Source organism: Pangasianodon hypophthalmus, chromosome 25 (assembly GCF_027358585.1).
Source record: "Pangasianodon hypophthalmus isolate fPanHyp1 chromosome 25, fPanHyp1.pri, whole genome shotgun sequence".
NCBI classification, from domain to species: domain Eukaryota; kingdom Metazoa; phylum Chordata; class Actinopteri; order Siluriformes; family Pangasiidae; genus Pangasianodon; species Pangasianodon hypophthalmus.
Window position 1 is genome coordinate 15,290,273 of NC_069734.1, and position 25,133 is coordinate 15,315,405.

Here is a 25,133-nt window from a genome sequence, read left to right on the forward strand (position 1 = left end):
GTCTTCAGGATGGAGGACTTTGTGCTTTCTGCATGCTGCTTTTTTTTTCTTCATGATTTCAAGAGAGAGAGAAAAAAAAGAGAGGCTGGTGAGGGACGGACTGTTAAAACATAAGCAATAACAGGAACTAACTATGTAACTATGTATGGAACTAATGTAACTATAAACGGTTAAAATGCGCTTGTTGTTCATTAATAAATTAAAATTGTAAATTCTGGCTGTGGTGTTAAAAAAGGAATGTAGGTGGTAACAGCATCACACCACCCCAGGATGGATTATTTTCCTAAAACAGCACGTCCCAAAGTGTGTTTTTCCTCTTACACCACAGCAATTTGTGAGGCCCTGTTGTGTTCTATTCCTAACCTAATCAATGACAGTTTTTTTAAAAACTTAAAATGCATTTGATGCGATGACCATACATGAAATCTTAGTGCTTTATTTACACGTGATCCGGATCTAAGTTTATAATCAGTTCAAAAATGCAACAGTCAGATACTAATACTGCAGATACTGCGTTAACATATTGTTATATCCACGTGTGTTGTGTTGTGTATCTGTGCTGTCTCTCCATTTTGGGTTTTCCAGAGGTCCAGCCCGTTGCAGTTCACGCCCATGATCCAGTCCACACCATTCCAGATTTCCCTATGCCTTCTTACTCCTCGTGACATCATCACTGCATGGGTAATCTGACCTGTTAACATAATGCTTATTACCATGTTAACTTCTTGCTGCTTGTTAAAACTAGTGATGGTGAGACAAAGTTTCCTGTAGGTTTGAAACTTTCCAGCCATACATTAGAGAATGCTGCATTTTCTGTGGCTTCAAGTGGCCTCTAGAGGTCAAAAAAAAAAATACTAATACTAATGCTAATTGTACTACTACTACTACTACTACTACTACTATTACTACTACTACTAATAATAATAATGAGTGTAAAGGCTGATAAGAAAATAAATGGCAGATAGAAACAAGGTCAAAAAAAGGAATTCCTGAAAATGTATTACTGATTTGAATAAAACCTTTAAATAACATCGTTAATGTGGGAAGAGACAGATCTTTCTGCACCCCTACTAAACCAGGGCGGTGTTGAACACTTGGATATGCTCTCAGGTGCGCATGCACCATGCCAAGACCTTCTGACTAAGTCAGAAATTGGCAGTGCTGTAGTATTTTTTGAATAAATGCCCATCATATCATCACTTCTTTTCCTTTTCTCTACTTGCCAACGCTGTAATGATTGGAGAGTTTGGCTTGTGACTACAGTCGTAGCTACAGTTTTTCAGTCTTCCAAAGATGTGATAAACTGAAGAGAGAAAAATGGAGTTTCTCTTCTGCCTCTTTTCCCACCACAGTGACTGTATCCATTCCTTTCTCTGTTGGAGTATTGGCTGGTAATTGCTAGCTACTTCTAGCTAGTTGCGCCTACTAGCTTAACTTGTTAGCCCACAATCCACTGTTTCTGCAACAGCTAGGCCGTTGTGGCTATCTTGCAAGTGGCTCTCTCCAGACCATGCTATCAGTGCTAACATGGCCGGAGCATGTGCTGACCTCCATGCTAGGTCAAATGCTAACTCATTGAGCACAAATAGCAGGCCTACACACTGATTCTGAGACAATGAAAACAATGCCACTTTACCGTCTTTACATTACAATACTTCAGTACATACAGCGGTGTAACTGTACTTTTGTGATTATAATTAAATCTTTGTACCTTTACCTTTGCTTGAGTATGTTGAAAATAAAATATCAAAATTTTCTACATTTATTACTGTTAGATTTTAAAAAATTATGCACTTAACCTCAAAAGACTGTTTGCCAATTAAAATACTGTATGTGCAAATGTTAAATAATTAATTTTCGATATCTAATCAAAATCTAGCAGTTTCCTGACGAAAGTCTACAGGTAAATGCTTAGTCAGCATGATAATGATCTGCATATTAAGCAGCTGAAACCTGTGGAAATATCAAGATAGTCCTCGCTGCAGTACAAAAAAACAAGCTTGAATTTGCATTTGGTAGCTGTTCATGGGAACTCTCAATATGCGGTCCAAAGAGGTATCGATGCAAGTGAAGGAGGCCATCATTAGGCTGAAAAAACAAAACAGACCAATCAGAGAGATAGCAGAAACTTTAGGAGTGGCCAAATCAACAATTTGGTACATTCTTAAAAACCTCTTCACAACATCTAGCCAAGTCAGGAACACTCTGGAGGAAGTAGGCGTATCATTGTCAAAGTCTACAATCAAGAGACGCCTTCATGAATGTAAATGCAGACGGTTTACCTCAAGATGCAAACCACTGATAACACTCAAGAACAGAAACGCCAGATTAAACTTTTCTAAAAAAAAAAAAAAAGCCTAACCAGCTCTGATGCAAGATTAATTTGTACCAGAATGATGGGAAGAGAAGAGTATGGAGAAGGAAAGGAAGGACTCATGTTCCAAAGCATACCACATCATCTGTCAAATATGTGGAGGCAGTGTTGTGGCATGGGAATGTACAGTATGGCTGCCAATGGAACTGGGTCACTGTAGCAGGATGAATTCTGAAGTGTACAGAGCTATACATTCTGCCCAAATTCAATCAAATCATGCAAAACTGATAGGACAGCGCTTCACAGTGCAGATGGATAATGACCCAAAATGTACCGCGAAAGCAACCCAAGAGCTGGGAAATGTCATGGTATTAAATGGCTGAGTGAGTCACCTGACCTCAACCCAATCGAGCATGCTTTTCACTTTCTGAAGACAAAACTGAAGGCAGAAAAACCCACAAATAAGCGGCAGCAGAAGGCAGTTGCTGTAAAGGTCTGGCAAAACATCTCAAGGGAGGAACCTCAGAATTTAATGATGTCCATGGATTCCTGACTTCAGGCAGTCATTGACTGCAAAAGATTTGCATCCAAGTGTTAAAAATAATCCTAATATTTATGATTGTTAGTTTGAGCAACTACCTTTGAGCCTGAAATGGAGGGATTCTTTAAAAAAATGGCTGTAAATTCCTAAATGGTTAATGCAATATTTTTGTTAAACCCTGTGAATTAAAGTCTACACTTCAATCACATCTTGATTGCTTCATTTCAAATCCATTGTGGTGGTGTACAGAGGCAAAATTACAAAAATTGTGTCACTGTCCAAATACTTACTGACCTGATTGTATATAGCACATGCGTCTAACTCGATGCCCATGGGCCAAACACAGCCCACATGAACTTGCAAAAAATAATATTGAAACACAGGGGTGGCACCACATGTTTAAGACCAAACCCAACATAGTGAACATGCATTAAATAGAGAGAGTGCACATGCCCACAGAGGTGCAGATGGCTGTGGTGGATTTCCTGAGTCTCCTTGGCCTGAGTCGGGCATTGGGGTATGTGGCAGCAGGGGTGTGGTTGAGTGCAGGCTGTGAATGGGAGGAAGAGTCACGGAGAATGAGTGGGTAATGAATAATGGTCTACGTTTGTATGTGGTTGACGGCAGTCTATTTATTTGCTAAACATACCTGCCTTGCCCTCAGCTGGAAAGTGGGACACTAATTTCATTTTTTCATTTGTATCTGTGCTCAAGAGTGCCGAAATGCATCAAGCGTCATTCTTGAAAAGAACAATTCCGCTCTCTCCATTTCTTGCCTTCCGGATTCTCATTCTCCACCCCATCGACCCCATCAATCTGTATTGTGCGAGACATATTTATGTTTCTGTTTTCAGCAGATGTACCCTGTCTGTTCAGTTTTGCTAGAAATCCTTGATCGAGTAATGAACAAATGGTACTATTCATTTGTTGAGTCAGCTAGTGATTTATTGACTTTGTATGCTTTGGAACATGTTGACAGGCTGCTGTTTTATGTGTTTTAATTCTTTTGCATGTTGTGAGAAATGCTTTTATTGTTGTGGGAATTGCATTTAGAGTTTTGAGAATAAGGCTAGCGTGCCAGGAAACATACACTATATGGCCAAAAGTTTGCGGACACCTGACCATAACATTCATACAGCACGTGCTTGTTGAACACCCCGTTCCAGATTTAGTCCCAATTTGCTGTTATCCTCCATTCCTCTGGGAAGGCTTTCCAATACATTTTGGTGTGTGGCTGTGGGGATTTGCCCACTGAGCCACAAGAGCATTAGGGAGGTCAGGTACTGATGTTGGCACGAGGAGGCCTGGGGGGGTGCAGTCGGTGTTCCAGTTCATCCCAAAGGTGTTCAGTGGGGTTGAGGTCAGGGATCTGTACAGGACACTTGAGTTCTACCACTCCAACCTTGGCAAAACACGTCTTCATGTGATAATAACAATGTGCACAGGGGCACTGTCATGCTGGAACAGGTTGTGCCCCATGTTACAGCCTACAAAGACATCCTATACAATTGTGTGCTTCCAAATTTGTGGCCCCAGTTTGGCGAAGAACCACATATGGGTGTGATGGTCAGTTGTCCGCAAACCTTTGGATATATAATGTAGCTAAGCAATTGAGAAAAAAACTGTAATTGAACTGTGTTATATTTTTTTCTTGTGGTTGACTGCAACAGAAAAGTTGATTTCTTTATAGCTGTTGAATATTTGGGGTGAAAAATTATTATTACTCATCATTCATCTTCAGTAAGCATTTTCTCCTGGTCAGGGCCACGCAATCCGGAGCCTATCCCCTGAAAAGTAGACGCGAGGCGTCCATCAATGGGACGTCACTCCATTGCAGGGCACCAAGCACACAAACATGTACAAACTCGCATCTAGGACACCTATTAGCGTTATTGGCGTTAGAAGGAAACCGGAGAACCTGGAGGGAACCTGCAACATTGAGACTATTAGATACCACTGGGGTATTAATTCATTTATTCCTTTGTTTGTTTTAGGAACACTAACACACACAAAAAAAATCATATTGTAACAAATTATTATAACAAAGTATAAATTAAATATAACAGCCCCTGTAATTCATTTTAGCAGTAACAGCACCATCTGCTGGCTGAGGTGTTTACCAACTACCTTGAGACTACATATTTTAATTTGTTTATTTAAAAAAAAACCTATTTTTAAAAAATCTGTCTCAACTGAGAGGTTCTGTGTCCATTTTTTTTTTTTTTTTACCAAAAGCAGAGCACAATAGGCTTCCATGATGACGTCAGTTTACATTTCTGTGGCTGTATCCCAAATACACCCCTACTGGACACACAGTGCACTACGTAAAGGGTGTAGCTGCCATTATGGCGTATACCCCCCATGTAGTGCACTTAGGCAGAGAGAGACGGGGCTGTTTAGGATACGGCCCATGCTGGGCTGTAAGAGGATTCTGGGAGAAGTCTGCTTGTTACTAAGCAACCTAAGAATGAGGTATGTTCTGTAGAGGTTCAGTGATATTTCCAAGCAGGTCATTAGAAACAGATGGTGTTTCTAGCAAATTCCATTTACAAAAAAAATGATTAAGGGATATGATGAACTGATAAGTTTATAAGACAAGATCAAGTTTAAAGCTGCGATTACAGTGGTTCAGAAATCATTTGGAAATTTGGAAACAAGACGTAAATATTTAAATGCCATTGGTAGAGAGTTTTATATGATACATACAGTATATCTCTCAGAAATAAAGCTAACAAAGAAGGTGTACTTCTTGTTGTTGCTGCCATGGTACCATCTAGGGCATCTTTTGGACCTTTAGTATGTATCTTTCAACTGGAAACATGAATATAATATTCCTTTAAAAATATATATTTTTTCATTTATGTACCTTTTATGACCAATGATGTACCTTTATTCTAAAAGCTAATTAAATGTACACGACATGCACCATCCCGGGTAAAAGATACATTACTAAAGGTCCAGAAGATGTGCTCTTGATGTTACCACCCAGCAACAGGGGAAAAATACAGTTTGGTAGATTTATTTCTGAGAGTTTTTACACTGTTGAGTGTATGTTCTGTACATCTTTTACTTATCATTGTGCCTTTTATTTAAAGCAACCTAGAAATGTGACACAATCCAAACTAATCCAAACCACAGCCAAGCAACTGAAGGTTAAGAACCATGCTCAAAAACCCATCAGTGGTTCCATCTCTAATACAGAACTTTAACCATTGAACTCGGGCGTTCTAGGAACACTAATGAACTCTTATCAAGCCTAAATGTGTCGGCAGCCTGCATTTACAGTCTAAGCACTGTGACTTACTCATTGCCGTTGTGCATGGTTCCTAAAGATTTGCACTTCCCCAAAAAAAAAAAAAAAAAAAAGAGTTTATGCCCAAATCTCACCTTTGCTTCAGTGGATAATGTCACATGGATACTGTGGATTTGTACCTAAAGACTGCTTCTATAATCATAAAGGCTGTCCTGTGCTCATCCTAGGACTTTTATTCACAAAACACACGTACAGAACATCCTTCAAACACAGTTAATACTGTGACTTTTCTAAATCTGTACGACGTAATGGTTTATAATCCTACTCTCTGGTGTCACCCAGGAAAGGATGGGTTTCCTTTTGAGTCTGGTTCCTCTCGAGGTTTCTTCCTCATGTCATCTCAAGGGTTTTTTTTTTCCTTGCCTTGCCACTGTCGTCTTGTTTATTAGGGATCTACTTATAAATATACATGTGGATTTCTGTAAAGCTGCTTTGTGGCAAAATCTAGTATTATAAGCATTATACAAATAAATGTGAATTTTAATGATCTCTATCTTCTATCTCCATGGAAGACTGAGACTGTATGTCAATAATATCTTGGATAATATGATGTCAAATGCTAGCCCCATATTTATATATTTATATATCATATTATCCATGATATATATCATATAAATCATGGATAATATGATGTATAAATATGCGGCTAGCATTTGACGTTAGAGCTAGAATTAGCTTCTTCCTGCTTTAAATCTCTTTCCTTTACTGTGAAGTCGGCTCGTGCGTGTTTTCCTTTTAAACCTGCCAGCTCTGACAGTGGACTGATCCATTCGTATAATAGGGGGATCCCGGGGTTCACCATTTGCCCATTTCTTTATTATTACAGAAAAGACTATTACTACGCGGCGTTATTTGAACAGTATGACCTATTTTAGGTTATAATAAACAAAGTAATAGTAGAAGAGCGTTTAGTAAAGGAGGATATTTGTCGGTGAAGTTATTAATACCCCCCTACATGTGAGAGGGTTTTATTTGTAACGGCTGTTGCGGTGTAAGGAACTGAAACACTTGAAGCGGATGGATGAAGAGCTCTCTGGTCTGGAAGAGATAACACTGTGAAAAAAAAAAGAAAAAAAAAACACCCAAGGTGAAAAGAAAAAAAAAACAACACCCCGACACGACTTGGGTTTCAACTGGAATGTTTGCTTCAACGTCTCCTCAAAAGGACTTTGTCATCCGCACATGGTGTCTTCTCCTTAAACGGTAACATGATTTTAGTGTGGTTTTGGCAGCGTTGCTTTGACAGCTATGGCACCAAAATCATTCTCGAGCTGCAGGAAGCATCAGGCCTCTGCGTCCGTGCTATTAATAATTCACTAATGACAAAGGGCTTACAGCTGATCTGTGAAAGGATTTCACACTGCATGTCTCGAAGCCAGAGATGAGGCTTTACATCAGAAGTACATGGAGCTTCCATGAAGAGACACGCTGTTGCTTTCTTTCTAAAGAAAAGAAAAATGTCCAGAAAATATTTCATGCAACAGTGATCTTTAAATATAGATTTTTTTTTTTTCTTAAAGGAAAAGAACAGTTAATGAGAGCGAAATAAGCACGACTTAAACGCCTACACAGCTGTTCCAGTAATATCCAACTGCAGTATGATGCACGCGCATGCAATATGTGCTGTGTTGAGGCTGAGAGATATGCACTTTGTGTAGGGAGCCCGTGATTTGTGAGTGATCGTAGTGCATGGAGGGTTAATTTTCTGAGAAATGTGCATGTAGAGTTAATTTTCCGAGTACATACGGATAGAGGGTTAAATCTGAGAAATGTACATGGAGGGTTAAACCTGAGAAATGTACATGTGGAGTTAAATCTGAGAAAAGTGCACGTAGAGTTAAAACTGAGAAATGTAAATGTAGGGTTAAATCTGAGAAATTTGCATGAAGGGTTAAATCTGAGAAATGTAAATGTAGGGTTAAATCTGAGAAGAGTGCTTGGAGGATTAAATCTGAGAAATGTACATGAAGGGTTAAATCTGAGAAATTTGCAGGTAGGGTTAAACCTGAGAAATGTACATGTGGAGTTAAATCTGAGAAAAGTGCATGAAGGGTTAAATCTGAGAAATAAATGTACATGTGTTAATTATCTGAGAAAAGTGCATGGAGGATTAAATCTGAGAAATGTACATGAAGGGTTAAATCTGAGAAAAGTGCATGTGGAGTGAAATCTGAAAAATGTGCATAGAGGGTTAAATCTGAGAAATAAATGTACATGTAGTGTTAATTTTCTGAGAAATATGCATAGAGGGTTAAATCTGAGAAAAGTGCGTGGAGGATTAAATCTGAGAAATGTACATGAAAGGTTAAGTCTGAGAAATATACATGAAGGGTTAAATCTGAGAAATGTGCATCCACTGTTAAATCTGAGAAATGTACATGGAGGGTTAAACCTGAGAAATGTACATGTGGAGTTAAATCTGAGAAATGTACATGGAGGGTTAAACCTGAGAAATAAATGTACATGTAGTGTTAAATCTGACAAATGTGCATGCATGCTCTATTGAATCTTTGCACAAAATGGCAGAGTCGGATTCTGCCTCAGACCTGAGTGTTGTGTTCAGTATGAGAAATAAGCACACTGTGATCTGTTTAGTGTGTTCAGTGTGCATGTCATGTTCAGTGTGAGAAATGAGCGCACAGTGATGTAATCTTTGACTACAGGTGAGGTCACTGTGCTTCCCAGAGGAGCTGGTGCATGCTGTAGGCTACAAGATCAATGTAAATTATATCAGACACATTGCATTGTATGAGCTCATTCCAAAGTGCATGTTTATGGTTATATCCTATCCGTGCAATATATATATATATATTTTTTTTAGTTTTGCTACATTTTGTTTAAATTTGGTTGAATATTGCATGTTGTGGACTCGAGGCACATGGCTTGGACTCGACTTGGAGTCGTGTCACGAATTTTCACGACATAATTAAAGAAGACTTTTGCGACTGGCTTTGACTCGAGCTGGAAAATAAGCTCGATTTGGAAAGATTTGATGCCTTTTCAAAACTAAAGATGCAAAAATTACACATTTAAAAGTGTGCAGTGTGCAATCAACTCCCCCCATCCACCAGCAAACATGAATTTTCAGCAATTCAGCATCAATCTTCATTTCAAATGTCAACACTGAACCAGGCAGACAGCCAGTGAACTTGCACTAGGCAGAGCAAAGTTGAAAGAGTGCTCATTCCCCGACAACAGAGGCACTCTGCGGTAATCATGCTCCCAAACGATAGTAGTCTACACCTACAAAGATTATGTTGCTTGCAACAGCAAAAGGGCTGCAACATGTAGAACCTGTGGTTCAAGAATTTCAGACGCAAAAGCAACAACGTCAAATTTTGTTTGCCATTTGAGCTAGTAAATCACAAGGAAAGGCCATATTGACCTGAAATCCATGGGTACCCTTAGTGAACCCTTAGTCTGCACCCGATTTCACGTGAAACCGAACTGAAATATTCCCTTTTTATAGTCATGTGTGTGTCTCTCAAATACCCATATACTTCCATTAGATTAGCAAGTTGAAAGTACTACACTAATACATTTTGTAAAGAGCACATTATGACTTGTTTTAGACTCGAAAACTAAAGGTAAGGATTGTAACGTGATTTGGATCAGTTTTGATTTGGGACTGTGAACGATGAACTGTTACAGGTGCAATAATGTATTAGAACGAGTGCATAAATAAAATAAAACCTCATAATCCTTTATGTCACAGTCGTACCTATTGTCAGAGCCATGCTGTTATAGAAAATTAATCAACAGCTTCTGATATGAGACTTCAACTGCGCTGTGGTGTGTGTGTGCGTATGCATGTATATATGTGTATATACATATATATATGTATATGTAAATTCTGAAAAAGAAGCCAGGAAGTTACTAATGGTAGAGGTGGAAGAGGTGTAACATTCTCTGTTTAAAATAAAATAAAATAAAATAAAGATTAGACTGTCATTTGGGTATGACATCATAGCGCATGCCTCTTGTATGCTGCTTAAATTTCCATCACCTCAATGCAAAAACGCTTTCCCGCACCCCTGTGTTTAACACAGCAAATATACATAATCGGTGGTATTGTGATGCTTTTTGTAATGGCGATCCTTTATTGAAGGAGTCTCCGTTATCAGCGCTTTGTGAGAGTCAGGGGTAAAGCTGTGACTTTTTGTTTTCTGACATTTTCTGAAAGTCCTCAGGATAGAGGGCTTTGTGCTTTCCGGTTTCTTAATAACAATGACAAGCAGCGTTGTTTTTTGCTTTGTTGTTGTTTGTTTGATTGACTTAAAGAGAGGGAAAAAAAATGGAGGGAATGAATGTTTATAGCTGCTATAACCCAAACGATAACAGGAACGAACTTGTTTCGCAGGCATTCAATAACATTAAAAGTGACAGCTAGCTTTACAATGTTGTCTACCTAAAGAGCAGGCAATTAAATGGAACACTAATTATTTATATTCTCAGGTGTCCTTATGAATACAGTGTGTGTGTTGAATGTCGTATAGTGGATTATCGGCACTGTTGCAATATGGAGTTTGCAAATTCTCCGGCTTTATCTTGGGTAATGACCAACGAAGTTGGATAATAGAACAGTGTAACTCTTGATGCATTAAGGAAGGGCTCATCAGTATTTCAAAACTTGACAGACGCACTCACCTACGTGCAGTGTACGATTTCTCAATATTTACTTCCACTCTTTCAACACGGTGAAATACTTGACTGAAATAAAGTCAGATAAAAATGTTTACCACAGACTGCTCTGCTATAGATACGGTATTTGTACAGTGTTGTATCTCACGAAAGATAGACTCTTTTGAAATGGTGCTTGCTGGTGTGCTTCCCGCTATGATTTTATTACGTTTTTCATCACATTTTGACCATTTCAGTGCTGTATTGATTGCTGAGCTGATCCCGCTATAGTAATCACAACCCCTGTGATTATAGCTGGATGTGAAAGAAATTATTTGTAAATCATTCACAAAACCATTTATACAAGAAATGTGGTTTTCAAGAAAATCCAATTAGTAGGCATGAGACTTTACACTAAAGCCACGATACGAAACCGAGACCAAGGTTTCACACGACAAAATTGGCACAAATAAAATATTACATTTTAATACATTTATTTTGTAATGACAACAAATCGAACCACTGCAATATCAATATATTGTATTGTAAGAAGAGTAGATCAAGATTTATAACATAAGGTGTAAATTTCAGTTGTTATTAACGTTATTTTAATCTTTTTCAGTCTCATAAATGTATTTCATGGCAACGTTATTAATATTGAAAGATTGTTTGACGGTAGATTGTGCCTTAACCGATTAGGCTAAATAACAAATTTTACATCCACCTGAAATGTAGAAGCGCAGAAATGTACAACTTACCAATTTAATTGTACAGATGAGAAAAACAATTATGAAATTAATTTCTGGTCACGTTAGTGCCAGCACAGCAAACAACATGCTTCTGAATCATTTTTAGACACGAGTGTGACTTACATCAAGCACAGCACGCAGGCGTTGATTATAGAAACTGGCGTGCACGTATATACAGCAGTTTATGGTAACTAAATCTGTCTGAATAGTTAGTTTTAGTGTACCAATTCACTATACAGTATGCTACTTTTGTTTTGTTAGAATATTGCTAATCTCTGAAAAAAAAAAATCATATCGGTCTCAGTATCCGCATCATGTGCTAACTCTTCCAGTAATATCAACTGCAACATTAGCATTGCCTCGGGTTTACGGGTGCCATCTGCACAAACTGGCCCATGCTCCTTTTGTACGGTAGCAATTTCATCTTAATATGAAATGACGGGTCTAAAAAATAGTTAATTTGTGTGTGTTTGAAATAAATAACATTTTAAACTTGACAGCGTGATCCCTATATAACTATACGTAATATATAGCAGTAACTTGTTATCGCAAATTGTAAGATTCAAAGCCGATCATTCAAGCTTTCCATTAGTTCGTCTTTTTATGAGTAAATTTACAGACACACAGGAGTAGGATATGAAAGTTTTTCAGAACGGGATTTTAATGAATGGCAGATTTTTGTGTAAATGCTCATACACATGATTTCCGCATAATTTCGTTCGTATCCAGCTAGATAAATGAGGTCCAGGGTTAGTTCCAGGCTAACAGTAGCACATTGGCCCAAATTAGTGTGATGCTTATAGTCTTTCCTGCTACGGATACAGTACATGCAGATGAGATTACACATCTATATCATGTATTGTTTTTCTGTATGTTATAGTTTAGTAGTTAATTTGGTATTTTGTTAATTTACCATCAATTAACTTAGTAGCAAACGATCTGAACTTCTTGAGTAGCATGGCTAACATAAAACTAAATTTCTAAAACCTTTCTGAAAAAATTCGAAAACCATAATTCCCAATAAACAAGTGAGGTTTTAATTCAGGTTTTGTGGGTGTAGTTTTGTTGTATGAACAATAACTTTTGAATGACAGAACATACATGTATTTGTACCAGAGCATGTGCTAAACTCAGTACACAAAACAGTTTCCTTCTGCTCCAGAGAGTGAGCTAGCATGTACGTGTTCACTTACTTTCAAATCCAGCCTCTCAGTAATGCTAGCTAGCGAGCAGAGCAGTAAAGGACAACAGGCTTTAAGATGTATTGTTGCCTGAAATTAGGTCTAAAGCATAGAAAATAGCAAAGCATACATCATTTATAGGAAATGCTGTAATCATATTAGTCAGTTTGCCTCACAAAACCTTTGTTTTGATAACGGCTACATTAATGCTAGTCATATCACCTTACTGTGCTACAACAGACGCTCACAACAGGGATTTTCCTCATTCTGTCGGATGTTTTTATGCAGTTTTTCTTACCGCCTTGATTTTCCTCCATGTTTTCGGTTAGATGTAGCTACTTACTACTTATATGGCCAAAAGTTTGTGCACACCTGACCATCACTCCCATATGTGGTTCTTCCCTAAACTGATGCCACAAAGTTGGAAGCACACAATTGTAAAGGATGTCTTTGTATGGTGTAGCTTTAAGATTTCTCTTCATTGGAACTAAGAGGACCAAACCTGTTCCAGCATGACAGTGTCCCTGTGCACAAAGCGAGCTCCATGAAAACATGGCTTGCCAAGGTTAGTGTGGAAGAACTCGAGTGTCCTGCACAGAGCCCTGACCTCAACCCCACTGAACACCATTGGGATGAACTGGAACGCCGACTGCACCCCAGGCCTCCTCGCCTGACATCACTGCCTGACCTCACTAATGCTCTTGTGGCTGAATGGGCAGAAATCCCCACAGCCACGTTCCAAAATTTAGTGGAAAGCCTTCCCAGAAGTGTGGAGGCTGTTACAGCAGCAAAGGCGGGGACTAAATCTGGAATGGTATGCTCAACTAGCACATATGGATATGATGGTTAGGTGTCCACATACTTTTGGCCATATAGTTATCGATTTTTGTCAAACATATTGAATATTTGTTGCAGTGCAGGTACTAGAAATTAAAGTGTACATTGTGCCTTGGAAAAACTGTCAAATAAATATTTATAGAAGTCTCTATAAATATCGACTAAGAAGTCTCATTAGTCGATTTCCTGTTCATATTATGCATTTTATTTGCTTTTTTTTTTTTGTTTGTTTGTATGCCATTTTTCTCCCAATTTTAATCATTGCTAGCTAGATCTCCCCGTGACAAAACAGTTACTAATCAGGGATGGTGAAGGATAGTGTGTAGCTCTACCTAGTGTCTCTGATTGACAGGGGAGAGAGTAACGGTATCCCTCCCCCACAGATAGCATGGCCATTCCTTGACACAGATGGCTGTGGCATAGTCGCGATCTCCCAACGAAAGGGCGAATTTTTCTGTAGCACCACTCAGGACGCCTGTATTGGGCATTTTTTTAGTGGAAAAAAAACAGCAGTGCAAAATGGGTTTGGAAAAAAATTCATGAAAATCTTTTTGAAGAAAGCAAAGAAGCCCAAAAAAAAAAAAAAACTCTCTTGTAATTAAGAGGCAAGCTGGTTTTAGAGTCATATTTGGAAAGTCAAACGGGTGAGTATTTATTGGCTTACAATTTTTCCCATTAAAAATCAATAGTCTATATAGATATAGTTTTCTTAGCTGGATTTGGATGTAGAAGGTTCTGGAACGTTAGCATTTCTTTTAACGGGATTATATTATGTCCTGCGAAAAGGTATGGACAAATCTGTGACAAGGTTGTTTTACGGTCCGTGTATACGGTCTAGTCGATATTTCATATACGTGAGTGCATAACGCTTTTCTTTGGACGCTTGGAAAAAGGCTTCGTCAGCAGATATTGCCGAGTGCTTGCTTATTCTCGAAAGCTGCGGCATTACAGTGCCTACGTATCACTTTACAGCCCATTTAGAGTGTTAGGGTTCATCGCTTCTCCTCTCGATGTCATCCAGTGTGCTTATGTATGTGTGACCAGGTGTAGCAGTCTCCATGGCGACGAGCGCTGTGCCCGGGGACAACCTGCCCACTTATAAGCTGGTAGTAGTGGGTGACGGAGGTGTGGGTAAGAGCGCCCTCACCATCCAGTTCTTTCAGAAGATCTTCGTGCCTGATTACGACCCGACCATCGAGGACTCCTACCTCAAACACACCGAGATCGATGGACAGTGGGCCATACTGGACGGTAGACCTCTTTTTTTTCCCTCAGTCTGTGTGCATGTGTGTTTGTGTGCACTTATTAGAAGTGTATTATTGTGTCTGTGTGTTGATTTACAATATTTTTGTTTTATTTGATCAAGGGTGTGACTGTGCTTACTCTCTCTGTGGGTGTGGGTGTGTGTGTGTGTGTGTGTGTTAGTTTTTGTTTGAGGGTGTGCCTATGTGTACTCTAAGTGAAACTTGCTTGTAGGTACAGTTTGTGTTTGTGTGTGTTTTTTATGATCATTAGGCCTCATTTATGAATCTTAGTAAAGTTGTGTGTAAATGCTTACGTAATCCAAAATGAACTAAAAGGTTCCGCCAGATATACAGAAGTTTTGGAAACTGTTCCAAAACTTATGGAAACCAATCACCTGTAAGGTACAAAGAGCATTCCCGACACAGCTCAGTTGTGTTTCGTGCATTAATACGATTGGTCGAGCACCGGTTTGCGAATGGAGGGCGGAGCCAGAGAAGGTGAGTGGTAAGGGTTGCACACCTGAGAGGAATTGTACTACAGAGGGATCTGTGTTGTAGTGAGCTGTGGTGCGGATAAAAAGAGGAGAGATAAGCGCCTTGAGAGAGCCGTGTGTGTGTGTGTGTGTGTGTGTGTGTGTGAGAAAAAGTGCTGCAAAGTGAAAGTAAACGACAAAGAATAAAGCCCCTTTTGAGTTGTTGCAAGCCTGTCTCCCGTGTCCTCATTCCCGTCCCGGCCAGGACAAGTGTCACACCAAGCAACTGAGGTTTACATACACAGGAGCACGAGTAGGATACAAACTTTTTTTTTTTTTTCTTCTAAAATTGCAGGATTTTCATGAATACCAAATTTCCTGTGTCAATGCTCCTACGAATATTTTACGAATAAATCCGTTTGTATCCAGCTTGATTAATGAGGCCCATTATCTTTATTTAGTTTGCACACGGGTGTGTCGGTGCTTACTCTGAAGATAATCTGTGCTTTTTTTTTGGTTTGTGGGTTGCTGTGCCTTTGCTTACACAGCAATTAATCTGTGTGTGTGTGTGTGTTTCTGTATGTATATGTGCATATTGTCCGCATCTGAGTATGGTGTGTTGGTGTGTATTTTGTGTATATGCTTGAGTTTTGATACACTTCTGTTTGATCTAGATTCCTGCTACAGTGCCCCTTGGATTTAAATACCCATTTTCCACTATGCAATCAGTTAATTTGGCGTAACAGACACTATGTGTACAGTTCTAGATTGCACTGACATTACGATTTACAGACTGGACTGCCTGTAGGTGGTGTTAGTGTACCAGCATTAGTGCAACCAATCTGTTCCATTGAAAAGAAGAGCTCCAAGGAGAAGATGCAGGGTTACTATTATTATTATTATTATTATTACTATTATTATTATTATTGAATTCATTACGATTTTTACCCTTAAAATGAGAATAAATGTTATGCCTTTGAGAAGTTCTCAAGAGATACAGTATTACTGGATTATGTCTTGATATCATGTTTGTGTGTGTGTGTGTATTTCTAAGAATTATCTCTTTTTAATTTTTAATTTTATTTATTTTTTTTAATGAGTAGGATAGGTTCCGTGTATTTCAGACCTGGTATTAACTTCAGATCACAAGTGGGCAGCGCTAACTACAGGCTCAGATGTGTCTTGTGATTCAGTCACTCAGACCACATTGTGTCTGTGTGCTTGAGCTACTCAGGATTAATCTCTCTCTCCATCTTTCTTTCTCTCTCTCTCTCTCTCTCTCTCTCTCTCTTGTTCGTGTGTGTCCGTAGTTCTGGACACGGCAGGACAGGAGGAGTTCAGTGCTATGAGAGAGCAGTATATGAGGACTGGAGACGGTTTCCTCATAGTGTTTTCAGTGACAGACAAGGCCAGCTTTGAGCATGTGGACCGTTTCCATCAGCTCATCCTGAGAGTGAAAGACAGGTATAAAAGGACAGTCATTGATTCATTTATAGGGCAAAACACTAGTAGGCATAGGCACATTATTGTGGAATAACAGAACGTCTTGATTAGGAAATCTGTAACAGTTATACCATTCTAGATAGTATATACCATTAAACCTGGAGGTTATACAGACATGAAATTGAGTGCATAAAGGCATAGTACGGCTCTATGTGCAGATTTTTTTTTTTTTAAAAAACCCAACACAAACATGAGACACCTTAATGATAGAAACCATCACACCAAGAGGGTAATCAAAGAGTATGGAGCACCATGGAGCAGCAAAATGGTGAAAAAAACAGAATAGGCAATCAGAACAAAACAGCTTAGAATGTACCTAACTTGACAGAATGGCAAGACTTTGCAATGATACACTGAATGCCATAAGTTTACATAACAAGTAAATCAGGAACTTAATAGAAATCACTTATCGCAACTTATTAGAATAGGGTACTGAATATGAGTATGGCTATTGGTATGTGGTGTAACTTAAAGATGACAGATTGTACCCAGATCACTGGCAAGATCAGACATTGAACTAAATAACACAACATTGCTAAGGGTAAATAACTAAAAATCTATCTGTGGCCATAAACTGTGTTTTTGTAGATACTATGATGCTTGACGAAGCCTATGCTTGCTAGTTTTTTGCCACTTGCCCTAAAGAAGAAAATGTTTCTGGTACATTGTTGTTAAGTAAAGCAAAATGTCATGCACACATCAGACTGTTCTGAGTAATTACTTCCTGTTGTATTATTATTCTTTAATGAGTTTGAGTATTTTCATATCAAGGTGGTGTTAAATGAAAAAAATGGACTTCTCCAGGCTAGGAGTCTTGACATCCCTGAATTAGGACGTGATACTGCTTCACCTTTTCATTGTGTGTGTGTGTGTGTGTGTGTGTGTGTGTGTGTGTGTGTGTGTGCATGCAGGGAGTCCTTCCCGATGGTCCTCGTTGCTAATAAAGTCGACCTGGTGCATTTGCGCAAAATCACAAGCGAACAGGGGAAGGAGATGGCGATGAAACACAGCGTAGGTGCTTCTTCACCATTCACAAGGCAGCTTCATACTTTGGAACTCTGTCAGGTTCTTCTTGGTTTTGTGTATTTTAATGATTGTTCTTCATTCACACTTATATTATGAGCAATGTCTCATTTCAGCAGTTAACAGTTACCCTTACTAAAGTAAACTATGGTGTCTTAAATTGGGTTAATTATGGAATTTTTTCAATAAATCTGATAGTCACCTTGATTTTAGCTGAATAATCGAGCCAAAACATTGCAGCAAAAAATATAATTGTTAACTGGTAGCGCAAGCAACACATTAAACCCTCTCTCTACCAGTTAACATGAAGAAAGAAATGACTTTTTGCAAATACGGTAAAAATATGGCAAGACATCTGATGAAATTTTCAGCTCAGAGGGATTTATTGGAACTGAAAAGTGACTGCAGAGGGATATATCACATGTTTAGAATGAAATCAGATTATGGACCGATGCACGCAGACCCAGAGTTTTGCCATTGTTAGATTACTTAAGTGTATGCAGGTGTGTTGTATGAATTATTTGCCAAAATCTGATTTTTACAGTTTACAGTTCAGTTCAGATTCTAAATATACTGAATGTTTTGCTCCTGAATACACTTTTGCCTTCTCTTAATAGATTACATATATTGAAACAAGTGCGAAGGATCCACCCATGAATGTTGATAAAGCATTTCATGAGCTCGTGAGAGTGATTCGGTGAGTGAAATTTAAATAAAGTCACATGATTCCGTCACTGATATTGTGAAATATGTGAAGCACCACATTGTGATAAATGTATTCATTAGGGGGCCAAGCACCGAAGGTACATAGGCACCCCATTGTTATTCTATGTTTTCTTCTTTTCCTTCTTCTTCTTCTTCTTCTGCTGCCAACGTTCTAGCACCACTATTAAATTTGGGCGTAATTTGGAAGTACATTTATGGTCATAACTTTTGAACCATATGTCCAAAATTTAAAAGCCAGGCATTCTCCGCCATCATGGATTTTGTCAAAAACAGTTTCTTTGCTACTCCTAATACAAATTTTGTCAAATCATCACCAAATTTGGCACACATCATCTTCAGAGTAAGCCTCACAAAGGTTATCAAAAGAATTTTGAATAGTTCAATGGGTTTGCCCGTAATGGGCCAACGAATCTGATGGCGAAGCCGCCAAACAGGAAGTGAGGCTGTGTCTCAGCAACGACTTTGTGCGCTGACACAAAACTTGGTAGGCATCTTGAAGACCATGACCTGAGGCTATGCAGCAAATTTCGTGATAGCGCCACCTACTGGTCAAAAGATGCAATATCACCCCAAAAACGCTTACATCTAACTGCCATTTTTGCTACTCCTCTTCCAAATTTTGTCCAATCTTCACCACAATTTAATCACATCATCTTGAGACCTTTTGATGTTCAAACCAGTTGTCCTGTAATGTGCTGGCAAATGAAAAAACAGGATGTGGGGGTGTATCTCAGCAATGCATCTACATATCATCACAAAACTTGATAAGTATCTTCAAGACCATGCCCTGAATGTACCCCAGAAGTTTTGTGACTGCATCACCTTGTGGTCAAGAACTGTAACAACTTTCTTTTTTTTTTTCCTTATGTCATTTGAAGAGTTTGTGATAAATTCACAGTTCATTTTTCCTATAATTCCCCGGTGTATGCAGAAGTGAACACACACCAACATCTGAAATTCAAGTGTACTTCCTGTCCATCTTGGATTTTGTTGCTACTCCTCCTACAAATTTTCTCCAATCCTCACCAAATTTGGCACACGTCAGCTTCAGAGTAAGCCTCACAAAAGTTATCAAAAGAATTTTGAATATACCAAATGGTTTGTCCGTAATGGCCCACCGAATCTGACGGCAAAGACGCCAAACAGGAATTGAGGCTGTATCTCAGCAACGACTTTGCACACTGACACACCTGTCTAAACAATGCTGCAGTAATGCCACCCTGCTGCCCATTTGTTCATCTAGATCTTTCCTTCTACAGTCAGAGAATTCCACCACCGTCCATGGTCAAAACATACACATAATGAGTGAAACTACAAATCACTCTTGAATCCCTTTGCCTAAAGTTATGGCTCTGCTTTCCTGTGATTGCTTAGGCAACAATCGTAGCGTGTCTGTGAATGTGTGGCTCACCGAGTCTGGGGTTGGGGGGGTAAGAAAGGATAAAAATCACGTGGAAAAAATACTGGCATCCCTTTAATTCAGCATTTCAGAATCAGAGCTGTTCATCATATGCCATCTCAGATCTCAGGGTTCCACAGTATAAGTGGGATATTTATAAGGTATATTTGCACCTTTTTAAATTTGAGGATAATAGTTAATAATTATAAATAATTAGTAGCACACATGAGAGAACAGATTTTGCATTATGTGTCCTGCCATTTGACTTATTTGATTGGTAAACAAAAGTCTATGTGAATTAAAATGCTTTTCGCTTGGCAGATGTCTTACTATCTCTTGCAAGTGTACATGTGCATGTAGTCTGTTTGATTCAATGATGAAGTATAGCAAAAGTCCTGAGGATCCCACCAGAAGTTATTGTCGAAGCACTTGTTGCTGTAACACAACACGCCTCACATTCTTTAGACAATACTCAGTTCGAATGAAGACAAACTGCAGGAATAAACTGACCTAATGGACCAAATCTGTTTCTTTTGGTATTTAATACTGATCGTAGGGATTATTCAACACGAAGTGCGTAGCACACATAAGGTCAAAGAGGGTGGCGTATTCACTGAAAGGAGTTTCCCTCTGAAAGAGCAAAATATTGAGTGAAAATATTGAGCGTCTGTTCTGATAGCTATAGTAATCACAGATTGCAGTAGTCTCCTGAAATCAGGCTTTCAGCCATCAATTTAGCAGAAGAATTCAGTTAAGCTAGTAACTTATCAGTGGTTCAGATGGTAATGGGAATTCCTGCAGGTTAAATGGTGAGATATGGGATAGATAAAAACAGTATCAGCACTTCCATTTATCTAATTAGATTCTAATTCTACACTTTCTTGCTTTCTCTTCCTTCTTTCAAAATGTACAGGCAGCAGGTTCCAGAGAGGGCCCAGAAGAAGAAAAAAACAAAATGGCGGGCGGACAGGCCAACCGGATCAGCCAGGCTTCACTGTGTCCTACTATGACTGTTTGTTTCTCTCTGGGCACGTCAACCACGCGATGATGGCTTGGACTGTTAACACACACACACACACACACACCACAGAGCTCCTTAAATGTAATACTACTGCACACAGTGTTTTCACTTCAATCCAGCCAATTCAGGAGACAAATCTTGCCATCCAGTGTTAATAATATGTGTTATTAAAAATGTGTAGTAGAAATCCATTGCTCCATTTAAGCCCAATCTCCTAAACTGGGTGTTGACTCCCTGGAAATTGAAATAAGTCCAGGAATTAAGCGCTGTTTCACTCAGAGAACAATTCAAAGACATCCCTAACGAGGCCTTGTTTTTGTATCTTTATGTTTGTCCCATTATTGTAAAATAATCCTTTCACAGCACAAGGATTTGCTAGCTAGAATGTCAGATTTTTACTGCTCCATGAGGAAACAAAGGCCTTCAAGTGAAAGAGATGGTGGATGAACTTTTATAAATACAGAGACGGAATAAACCATCTATTCTGTAAGTGCCACTAAATGCAGAAGCCATTGCTCAAAGCCATCTTGCTAATTTCACACCAAAACACACTAATCATGTTGCTGGAGTCAGAAACTGCTAGTGTTTATGGGTCTGTAAATGAAGTCAGTAAACCTATGTGCATGATTAAGAACCATACAAGGAGTATCAGGTAATTAGCAAATGTATTGGTTAATACGTTGCGATTTTATGTGGCACTTTGTTTAGGTGGCAGTAGGGAGCATTGCTGCCTCACAGCTCCAGGGTCCCCTGGTTCGATCCTGAGCGTTTGGAGTTTCTCATGTTCTCCCCAAGTTCTCTGGGTCCTCCAGGTTTCGTCCCACCGTCCGAAACCATGCAGGTAGACAGACTGGCTATGAATTTATTCCCGCCTCACGCCCAGTGTTCCTGGGAAAGGAACCCTGGCAACCCTGACCAGGATAAAGTGTTTACTGCAGATGAATGAATGAATAATGCCAGGCTATGAATAAACCAAATGACCTTCAAAAAGCTTACAAGCAATGGATTAAATTGTAATTTGTAGTGCCAGGTAGCCACTTGCACCACTGGTCAATCACTGGATTTTGGTTCAAATCAACCCGAAAGTTGTTACATTAGCACAAAGATGGAGTTTGTATAAATCGATGATTGCAGAACTGTATTGCAAAACCAACACTTTTAAGACATCAGACTTCTTTTGGTTTATTGGCTTAAAAACGTATCGAGCATGTTTAGTGATTTCTTGATGTAATATTACATGTCTGACAGAAGAAGCCCAGATGAATGTTTGCTAACTTCTTGAATGTTACCGAAGAATCAGATCAGTGTAACACATACACTTGTCTTTGCACAAACTGTTTCATGTAACAGTACAGCGTAATAGTACTGTTACATTTTCCATTTTTGGAGAACGATCCACTGACCAGGAATCGTTGAACTTTTTTTCTTCTGCTCATCTCAAACGCACTGTTGCTTTATTGGAAAAAAAAAAAAAAAAAAAAGCTTTTGCTTGTAAACTTGTGAAAGAATTGTCTCTTGTATTGGCTTTGGGGGGGGGAAAAAACAGCTTTTTAAGGTGTTTGAATGTAAAGCTTATCAATTGTGCTGTTAATGTTCAGCCAAATAAGCATATCATTGCAGTGGCCATTTTCTTTGTGAAGTTGTAATGTTGTACGTAATGTTAGTGTGTACCGTTTGTCATACATTTTGCACCAGGGAGGTACTTTATCTTATTGATATGTGATTTTTACCAATTTTGGAAGTTTGTGGACTGAATGTCGATACGCTGTATTTGCAATTTCAGTAGAAACCTAGAGCAAGAAATGTGCTAGCAATCATTTTGCTACTGTTTTTCTACTTACTATTATTATTATTATTATTATTATTATTATTATTATTATTATTATTCATGTTATGTTAAAGTATTTGTGTGATGAGCTATAAGTGGACTATAAAAGAAGGGAATTTTTGCAAGAAGCATTGTAAGAATTTCTAATCTCAAGAATTAAAAAAAAGGTCTTGTGACAAGTCATGGCCTTTTATATCGGAGTACTGTGTTTGGGTTTTTTTTTTTTTTTTTTTTTTTTTTAAATATAGTCATTATTTCAAAGGCTTCTCTACACATGAAAGCAGAAGTTTTTGATACTAAAACGAAAAATGTAATTAAAGGTCAAAATGAAGAGTATTTAATTTCTTATTTGTTTTTGCCTTGATATTTTAGGCATATATTGTTAGAGTCAAAGGCCTAAATTAATTAATTAATCAATTAATTATAATTTGCCAAAGCAATAACAGAACGAGACTAATCAAGGCTAGGAAGTTATATTGATTCACCAAGTTATACTGATAAACTAAATGAAATATTGATTTTTTTTCTCTCTTTGCTTGCAGATACAAGCGAACATTGTAATCTTTGACCAGAGCCGGAAGTATTCACTATATCGTAAAAGAAAGGTTTCAAACACTACATCAATACATTTCTTTAGTACAATATACTGTATTTGTAAAGTCATACGTCAAAGTCCTTTTAGCATCAGATGGTTTCAAGGAGTTGATCTAAATTCCTAACAAATCTAAACCTAATAGTCATCACTCTAATCTATCTGCTGCTATGTACACTTGTATTTATCCATGGCAGATTGTATTGTGATAGCTGGAGCGATTAGGATTCATGCTAGCTAACATTTGACACTTTAGGAATAAAGGTTTTCCCATGATTCTTGGTGAAAGAGGCACTAGTGAGAAATTTTTTATCATTAGTAAGTCACATGACTGTAACATATATGTAAGTTGTACATTTTACATGAGGTAAAATACGTCATAATCTTTCCAGATGTGTGCACAGAAAGATTGACATGACGGATTCAGACAGGAATAAAATCCCAGAGATACTCCAGTAATGATTACTGTGATAATTACCCCACCTCCCTTTGTAATACTAATCCAGTTAGGATTAGGATAGGGCAGGTTTATACTTCATTCAGTCATTCATCTTCAGTAAGCACTTTATCCTGGTCATTATCGATACTGGATCTGGAGCCTATCCTGGGAAATACAGGGGGCGAGGCAGGAATGCATCCTGGATGAGATGCCAATCAATCACAGTGTACCATGCAGTCACACTCACACTCATTCACACCTAGCGGGAAATTTAGTGTACACAAGCAGTAACTCCAGCTCAGGATAGAACCCAGGGACCTAGTTTTTGAGTGAAGAATCTGACCTGCCAGAATTCAGATTATAGAGTTATTTATAATTGTGCTTAACTCACTTTTGTCTTTGAAGGTCTTTGACAACAAAATTGAACACTGCTGCAGATGTTCAAGTAGTTTTTCACACCTCATACAACCAGATGATGGCAGTGTTAGACAAAGACTGTTCTCTTGTGGTCACTTGTAGTGATCCAGCAGACGTGTGTGATGAATTTCCAAACCACTATCACACAATTAAATGAAAAGGTTTCCAGGATACACATAAGCTGTGTGTTTTTCTGTCCCCTGCTCTTAAGGGTGCCGATCTCCGTAGCCTATTATAAAAACCTGCCCACTCTTGTCACCTTATACATGAGAAATATATGCGTTCTGTTCGATGTGGACATGCTGATGCATAAATCAGATAGTAGATAAAGAAGCACAAGTGCTCCTACTTTACAAAAGGCTCCAAAGGTCGTTAATTAAAGGAATAGCTTGACCAAACATGCAGTCTAGTAACCGTTCATTAGCATGATGTAATTTGCCTAATGCTCATTAGTTGTTCCAATGCTTATAGCTGAAGTAAATGCTGAACAAACACAGACAAATAAGTAGTATGCATGCAAAGACATGAAGAGGTGAAGCCGAAGTATGTGTGTACTGTTTTAGTAGAAGCGCCCTTAATTCTATACAAAATAAAAATCCATATAAATTATGCAACATTCTATAATGTTGGCATACTGAAATAAGCACTTCTAAAATCTCGTAAGGTAATAAGATGAAAGAACTTATCAAGGCTGTGAATTCACCAGGAATAAATTGATGAACCCTTGAGCGCATTAATGAAAAAATAGCCTGTTAATGATATCTATTTCATCAGGCAGAAATCGATCAATCAAACAATAAAATAGGCTATAATCTGAGGTGATTCTAGGGACTGTGGGGGCCCCCAGGCAGGAAAATGCAAGAAGATCCATATTTATTGCCATTATGTTACGCTGATGCCTTTATAAAGAATC

The 25,133-nt window shown here is 38.5% G+C and overlaps 1 protein-coding gene across 2 annotated transcripts; it reads left to right on the plus strand.

Annotated features, from left to right (window-relative positions):
- The first annotated feature begins 140 nt into the window (after nucleotides 1–140).
- Nucleotides 141–22,972, plus strand: mrasb (muscle RAS oncogene homolog b). 2 transcript variants are annotated; one of them, XM_026947755.3, is made up of 6 exons: nucleotides 141–681; nucleotides 14,600–14,806; nucleotides 16,583–16,736; nucleotides 17,687–17,786; nucleotides 18,416–18,495; nucleotides 20,837–22,972. In XM_026947755.3, exons 1-6 carry the CDS (start codon nucleotides 678–680, stop codon nucleotides 20,931–20,933), a joined length of 642 nt encoding a protein of 213 aa, XP_026803556.1. In that variant the 5' UTR covers nucleotides 141–677; the 3' UTR covers nucleotides 20,934–22,972. The 2 variants fall into 2 exon arrangements, with proteins under 2 accessions (XP_026803556.1, XP_026803557.1); XM_026947756.3 differs by lacking the exon at nucleotides 141–681 and adding an exon at nucleotides 7,141–7,371.
- The last annotated feature ends 2,161 nt before the right edge of the window (nucleotides 22,973–25,133 follow it).

Coding starts and splice junctions, on each gene's coding strand:
- mrasb (XM_026947755.3), top strand. Junction 17,787..18,415: donor AGATGGCGATGAAACACAGC/GTAGGTGCTTCT, acceptor TTCTCTTAATAG/ATTACATATATTGAAACAAG. Junction 18,496..20,836: donor GAGCTCGTGAGAGTGATTCG/GTGAGTGAAATT, acceptor CAAAATGTACAG/GCAGCAGGTTCCAGAGAGGG.